Source organism: Hippocampus comes, unplaced genomic scaffold (genome assembly GCF_001891065.2).
Source record: "Hippocampus comes isolate QL1 unplaced genomic scaffold, H_comes_QL1_v1.1 scaffold327, whole genome shotgun sequence".
NCBI classification, from domain to species: Eukaryota; Metazoa; Chordata; class Actinopteri; order Syngnathiformes; family Syngnathidae; genus Hippocampus; species Hippocampus comes.
Genome location: NW_017806221.1, coordinates 1,080,530 through 1,088,165, shown reverse-complemented (window position 1 = coordinate 1,088,165; position 7,636 = coordinate 1,080,530). Strand labels below are relative to the sequence as shown.

Genomic DNA, 7,636 nt, shown 5'->3' with positions numbered 1-7,636 from the left:
GGCATCAGGATGCTTGGGGACTGATTTCTTCAGCAGGCCCTGCGGCCAGGGGTGTGCAGAGGATGGGGGCTAATGGGGAGACATCCACAGCCCCCCCCCCCCAACATCCCACTCTAGACATAAATGTAATTAGGTGCATAGGGGTTGCCGATCAATAATCTGCACATTGAATCTGCAATGATAGAGGGGCCATATACTTCAAGAAAGTTCTATCTACCCACCTTTCCCACCTGTTGATGAAAATATTTCAAGTCATGTGCCAGCTTAAAGTGTGTGGTTGGAACGAAAACCTCACTCAACCCGCTTTCTAGAATGGTTTTGAGCTGAATTGGTGAACCAGACTTTTAGCTCAACAATCAGCGCGCCCAAACCAAAGATGTGGGGATAATACCTGAGTGGGGTGCACGCTGCCACATAGTCAAAGTAGAGCAGTGATGCCCAAACATTTGGACCTAAAATCTACTTTTCGATCAACCCGTTACGCACGCACTGACACACACACACACATGCCATGATGAGCAACAACCATAACGGGCCCTAAGATGAACGAAACAGAAAATAAAGTAGACACATGAGTTGATGAGTTTGTGAAAAGGAAATCACTGCCTACCTTAATGGGACACCTGATGCGGAGGCATGCGACGACTTTTGCAGCCTGTTCACTATCGTAGCTCACGGGTACCGTTTTAAAATGCTTCTCAGAGTGCCATTCTTTGCGAGTGCCATCGGTGAATTGTACACGAAATGAACGTTGACTGATAATAATAATAATAATAAAAGCCATATCGCAACACCCCTAATCGCAAGCTTCAATTGCAGACTGCTGAGCGCTAACTTCCGGTGAAGCAGGGCGCCCGACACCGTAAATTAAAGGTGACCTGCTTGCTTTTATTTTTTACATACTTTTTGTCAAAAGTGAGATTAATAGAATGATTAGGGTGCAGTGACTATTAACACAAAATGTCTATTATTAACATGCACAGAGACACAAAAATGTTTGTTCGTTTTGGGGTTTTTTTTTGTTCGTTAGTTTTTTAATATACACCCCTCGCGATTGACTTTGGACCAGTCCGCGAGCGACCGGTCGATCGCGATCGACGTGATCAGCACCCCTGAAGTAGACGGAATTATAAAACAGAGCAGGTCCAAATCCCAGCCAGTGCTTGCACAAAACCGTTTGGCTTCTGCTAAAAAGCTAATCAATGTAAAGGAAAGCCGACTAGAAGAGGTGAACCTAGTTTGGGGTTCAGCAGATGCACTCTAAATGGTGGCAGGTGTTGGCTGACTCCCATTTGACATGAATTTGACTGTATTTGGTTAGCCTCAATCTGAACACAGGCACATTCCCAGTTCGAAGAGGGTGAGCGCACTTATGCAGCCACTTGGTCAGTTATTTTGTTTTACTTGTCCATGTAAAAAATAAAAATCATTGAGTTGTACAGGTTATTGATCACTTTTATGGTGGAAAAATATTTTGTTTTTATTCTTGGTGTATCTGCAAAACAGCATTGTTTTTAATTTGGTCAGTGAGGGGTAGGATATTTATAAGTTCCTTGAACTTAAGCATGCTCCTTTTTAAATATCAATTGCTACCTTATTTTGAAATGGGTCTATTCTGTTTTAAACATGATGCTCAAAAAAAAAAATTATGATGCCACAAAAATTTGGCATTTGAACAGGAGTGTACAGACTTTTTACAACCACTACACTGAATTCCTCTCATCGTTTGCATTATTTTCTGCCATCTGTCACTTCATTAGGTTTGAGTCAGATGACAGCCAGGCATCGACTTCCGAAATGGATCATTGAAATCACTAATTTGAGAGTAAATATTGCACATTTCTATACTGCAATGATTTTGGATACAATTTAAGCTGTAAATGGAGTCCTTGCAAACAAAAGCTGATGGTAAAATGAAAAGGCGACATCAGTAGTTCATCCTGAGGATTTAAGTTTAATTATGACACCACATCAAAATAAAAATTTCCAACAGATTTGGAATTTAATTCCATCCATATACATGCATAGCAACAACATTTTAAGAAACATTTTCTCCCATTATCAGGACACTGGAATGATAATCAGTATTTCCACTGACCTCCCACCCATGTTGTTTGTTAGCAATAAACATAATTCTTTTTTTTTTTTTACCCCGCAGAGGGGTTACAAATAATTATATGCACAGTCCCCATTTCATAATACTGCTTTTAGTAACGTTTCCCTCATTTACAAAGTATTGCATTGAGAGCAAATTTTCAAAAAGGGAGACCAAAGTGTATCATTCAACGGAAATACAAGTACTATACAAGAACGCTGCCATCCTTATGAAAACGTCCACATCTGGCTTGAAGAAAAAAAGACAGACAAACAGCCACATAGGAATGCAAAGCCGCGGGTATATGCCAAAATGTGAAACGCATCGTTGTGCCTGTTGGTCACCGCCAAGTGGTGAACACTTGGTCAGTCGCAGTCTGCAATCTACATTTGGGGCATATACTGAAGTTGCTACAGCAAATAAGAATACACAAGTGCCTCAGTAGCTAGTTTTGTGTCTAAAATGCATCTCATTTTTGTATTGTCTATTGTTTCATTGAGCCTACCTTACAATGTAAACAATGTGTGTGCTACACAAGAATGACTATACAATAACATTACAAACAACTCTGATAGAAATTTCATTTGAAGTTAAATTAAAATCACGACCCATTAATACTGATTGTGAAATAAATTAATGTGAAAGTGGCACCGATAGAATTCTTGATTCGTTTTCTTCTCGTTTTCCTTCTAGGTTTTTGCATGTTTACGTCATAAAAGGACAGCAGGAGCCTCTCTTGATTGTCCACGAACAGTTCTTAGCACTGCGTGATGCACGATTCCAGACGCAAACAGTGTACCAAAACAAAAGTCAGAAACAAGGGCAAATGTGATGGGGATTGGGAGGAAAGCGGTTTTGGGTTGAAGAATCTGTCTTCTCATTTCACATGCTCCGCAGCATGTGATGAGCAGTAAAACTTCTTATGGGTAATAAAGTTTGACAGGTTGTTGAACTGGATATCGCAGAGGCGACAGTACTTGCTACTTCCGGAACCGTTCATCCCTTTGTTGGCCGGGGGTGCCGCATCCTCGTTTGGGGACTTGGAGGAAGGTGACATGTTCTCGTTGGAGTCTGCTGGGTTCTCCCCGGCCCACGTTGGGGAGGGATTAGTTGCTTGGCCATCTGGCTGGGGCTGGTTCTCCTGTTGCGGCGCCGTGCCCGAACGTTCTTCCGGCTTATGTCCCCCGTTGACAATGACCATGCCTCGGTTTTTGGGCAGCAGGGGGAGAGGCTCCTTGCCAGGATGAGGGCAGCCATTAGCGGCGGGCTGTTGGGTCGCTTCCCTCGCTGCTCCCGCCTCACCTCCGCTTCCTGCCCCATTAACACCCTGCTCTTGTTCACTGGCCTCTCCCTGCATCGCGGGTCCTGCGCTCACATAGTCGGTCGGCTTGATCCCAAAATACGGCGATATTTGCTCAGAACCTTTCATCTTCTTTATTGCTCCGGGATAAAGGCAATGGGGCAGATACATGTTCTTGTTTTCATCTTTCGATGGCATGAGCTGGGCTTCAGCAAAAGGCTTGAGACCTGGCACGGGCCCCAGGTGAGGTGGGAACAGGCCGCCGTTCTGCACCATCACCTTGCCGTTTTTTTCACATTTGCTCGGGCTCTTATCGTAGGTCTCGCCCGTGTTGTTGTTGTTGTTGTTGCCTTCGTTCTTCACATCTGCGAACATGGTCGTGTCCAGGCTGCCCGTCTCGTTATGCTGCGGCTGTTGGTGCGACTGTTGGGACTTTTGAGCGGTAGCGGCAGCCGTAGCCGGGCAAAAGTTCTGTTTGTGTGCCAAGTAGTTCTCCACTTTATTAAAACTTATTTTGCAAACTGCACATTCGTGGTAGTCCAACAGTCTTTTTGGAGAGCTACACGTCTTGTCAGAGAGGAGGGAACACTTTTTGCTGAGATCAATTGGGGCATCCAACTCTTGGGGCTCCGCTGGGCTGCATTTGGGAGTCAAAATAGGTTTAGTGACAGTCAGAGAGGCCTCCAGGTGTTTCGGGACCATACCTGGAAAGATGTCGCAGCGGGGGTGGAAACGGTCGCCGAGGCCGTCCACAGCTTCTTGGGACGTACAAGGATTCATAGGATGGATGCCGAGGAAACCCGGCTGTCCCATGGGGGGCCTTTGATGGTCCGGATCCGGGAGACACAACTCGTACATCTTTCTTCGCTTACGAGTTCTCATGTTCCTCTGCATGGAGGGCACCTTGTTGGCGGACATGCGCTTCATGGGCGGATCATGACGAGTGGCGCAGTAGTACTGCTTGTGCACCATGTAGGTCTCGTGGCGGCTGAAGGTGATGTTACAGGCTTCGCACGTGGTCTTGCTCGGGTCGTTGTCGCTCTCGACGAGACCGCCGGCACCGGGGCTTTTCCCCTCGATCTGTTTCCCGTTCAGCCTATCCTCAACCCCGGTCGGCGTCGAGACCTTCTTCACCTGCCCCGATAGCTCCTTGTCAGGCCCTTTGGCGCCAGCATTGATCAGGTCCAACACACTGGAGTTCAGGCAGGCCGACTGCATGAGGTGACTGTCGCCTTCAGCGGGGTGGCAGCCACTCAGCATGCTGACAGATGTGTGGCCGCTGTTAGGGCTCACTGACTCGGGGACCTTGTCGGAAAGGGCGGAGAAGTCGGGTGACTTTGCCAGGTGTTGCCAGCGGCTGTTGCAGTAGTGCTTTTTGTGGACCAAATAGTTGTCCAGGTTGCTGAAGGTGATATTGCATTCGAAACAGGTGGCTCCTTTGGGCATAAGAGGGCTGTAGATGACCGGCGGGTAGCTGTTCCCTCCGTGACGCAGTCTCCTGTGAACGAGCTCGGACATTTTAGCTAGAATCTCGGAAGCCTGGGGGACCACCGAAATGTCTTGGGAGAAAGCGAACTGAGACAAGAAGGGCCCCATGGGAAACGTAGGCATGTTGTGCTGCACGGGGGAAGAGGCCAGACGGGGGCTGGAGGGCTCAGATTTGATCCGAGTGTACGAGAAGCTTGCTTTGCTGCCCGGGTGGGCATCTCCCTTCTGAGCGGACAGCATGGGCTTCTTTTCAGCCTTGTCGGGCTCTCCGTCTGTGCCGGTCTCCTTGTTGAGTGCCCCCTTGGGGCTTCCCAGCAGAGCATCCTTCCTGCTGGCCAGCTCGGTACAGGCCTGCTGCTGCTGTTGCTGCTGGAGGCTTTCCTCAGCCCCCCTGGGGGAATGCTCGGTGGCGTCGCCTTCCCTGTGAAGTTTGTTGCCATGGCCATGTAAGTCCTGATGCTGTAAGAGTTCCCTGTGGCTCTGAAAGCTGATATGGCAGTGATTGCATCTGAAGGCCGCCTGTGACAGGTGAGACATGATGTGATGCTGGAATGTAATAAGAGAATCTGCCGTGTAGTTACAGATTGTGCATTTCAAGCTGGTGCCAGGAGGGAGGCTCTCTTCCATTTTGACACCTGCGAACGAGATAAAAAGGACAACCTCAGAATCTCGGCTCCCGGTTCCCCGGTAGAGTTAACGGTACAAACCATCAAACACTCATGCATTATGCCAGGGAGATCCCCATGCACTTGATTTTTTTTTTTTAAATTTGCTGAGGGATAAATTGTCAGTGATGCGAGCTGACATGAGGAGAAGAATATGCTGTAAGTCCAAAATCCTGTCGCTTTCTCGATTGAAATTGTGCATTATTCAAACAAAAGGGCTGAAAATGAAAAGTGAATCCAAATGCATCGTCTGTCATTGTTGGTGTGACTCACCACTGTGTGAGGCGGCCAGGTGCATCTCCAGGGCCCTGGCCCCTGAAAAGGTCTTGCTGCATTGTGGGAAGGGGCACACACTGGACGTCTGGTGGGGTCCATTGTCATTGTCTTCAACAACCGTCTCAGGTTCCCTTTGCCGCCCGCTGCAGTAGTACATCAGATGGGCCTGTAGATTCCTCTCACTGCGAAACCAGATCCCACAAGCTTTGCAGGGGAAGATGTCCTCTGGAGGGACACAAACAGCAAGCTCGTAAAGATTTTGAAAGGGTACAGGGGCAAGATAAAGAAAAACACTGCACTGTCCCGTGGCCTGCATGACGCTTTCCATTATCGACAGTGCTGCTTCCCAAAGCCGACGTCCCAAAGCGTTTCCCTCCAATTTCTCGCTGCCGCATGTTGCTGCACTGCTACCACTGGGTTTGTGCCCTTTCTCAAGGGCAAACGAGAACACTGGACCATCTGCTTACCTCCCCGTTGAGCTGAACCCAGATAGCCCTTGCTAAGTAAACAAACACACCATTTGCATGAGGCCTGTAGTTTGCAATTAACACGTTAGTCCGATCCTCTCAGTGTTTATGTGAACCCAAAACTTCAAGGTCGTTGCTTCTTATCGCCAATGCAGAGACTCATCTGGGTTAATCTACGCTCCTTGTTAAGCAGGTGACCATGGGCAAGCTATGTGTGTGTGTGTGTGTGTGTGTGTGTGTGTGTGTGTGCGCCAGAAGAAGCGCACGTGTCGAAATAAAAGCGCATCTCATCGCAGCGCAGTGAACGTGAATGATGGTGCGCAGCCACTTACTGTTGACAATTGCAGTGGGTAGGATGGAAGCCATTGCAGCCTGCTGCGGCAAGAGCTGGATGCTGTCCAGCAGCCTGGCCGGGTACATGCCCTCGCTCAAAGACATGTGGTTGACTGCCTGCAGACGTGAGTCAAAGTCAACTGCAAATGCCACCAGCTCTTCGCCTTCCATCATGTTCTTGGTGGTGGTGCACCACAGTTGGCCACCTGGACAAAACAGGCAGGATGTTGAAGTGCTTGCTTTGTGAGAAGCTTGATTGCATGCACGGCGAGTAAATCCAGGCTTAAAGGTCAGGGCAATTATGCAATGTTTCAGCAACTCCGTTTTTTTTGGGTTTTTTTTTTTTTGTGTGCGTGAGTAGAATAAAAAAAGATACTGAATGGTGAGTATGGACGAACTTCTCATCTCAGAAACGAAGTGGCAGCACTCAGCAAATCAGAGATTGGATAATTCTGCAGCATCAAGATAGAGCTAACACACACAGCAACAACGTAAGCTAATGTCAACGTTATTTTTGCCATTTCTACCTTATGTCTTTCAAAGCTGTCAAGCCACAATGTAGTCAAAGGGTATTTTTATGAGCCAAACTATCCACGTCACAATATCAATACACCATCAGAATCAAAACGTTTACATAGAACTAAGCTAAAAATCAGAATTTTGAAAAAAACTAAATCACAGCTCCTCACAAGGGTGTCGCAAAATCAACCAAACATGCTCTTTTCACATAGAACAGTGAAATAGGTCCTCCATATTGGTTTGTGTTTCGGAAGTCGGGATTCATTTAAATTTTTTTATTTATGAAGTGTCAAAGGAGGAGGGGCCTGGGGGCGAATGAGGGGAGGTAGAAGAAGAGAGGGAATGCTTTAGCTTAGATAATATTTATCTCTACACATGACAGGCTTTCAGCTGCACTCCATTTTCTATTGAAGAGATTAAAGTTTTTAATGTGACTATTTACAGAAATCTGGCTGGAGAGATAACAACAAACTATGATACGCTCCCGCTAAAT

The 7,636-nt window shown here is 47.1% G+C and overlaps 2 protein-coding genes across 4 annotated transcripts in view; both read right to left on the bottom strand.

Annotated features, from left to right (window-relative positions):
* The window catches only part of oxr1a (oxidation resistance 1a), a 185,762-nt gene extending 185,033 nt beyond the window's left edge, over positions 1-729 (bottom strand). Inside the window, exon 1 of the mRNA XM_019856221.1 lies at positions 611-729. The gene's annotated coding sequence lies outside the window, so the exon portion shown is untranslated. The remainder of the gene's footprint in view (positions 1-610) is intronic.
* Positions 730-1,934: 1,205 nt separating this feature from the next.
* zfpm2a (zinc finger protein, FOG family member 2a) overlaps positions 1,935-7,636 on the bottom strand; it is a 114,780-nt gene continuing 109,078 nt past the window's right edge. For all 3 annotated transcript variants that reach the window (XM_019856212.1, XM_019856213.1, XM_019856214.1), the window contains 3 exons: positions 6,624-6,830; positions 5,822-6,049; positions 1,935-5,518 (listed from right to left, as the gene is read on the bottom strand). In XM_019856212.1, the coding sequence (XP_019711771.1) occupies positions 2,973-5,518; positions 5,822-6,049; positions 6,624-6,830 (2,981 nt within the window). In that variant the 3' untranslated portion in view covers positions 1,935-2,972. The remainder of the gene's footprint in view (positions 5,519-5,821; positions 6,050-6,623; positions 6,831-7,636) is intronic.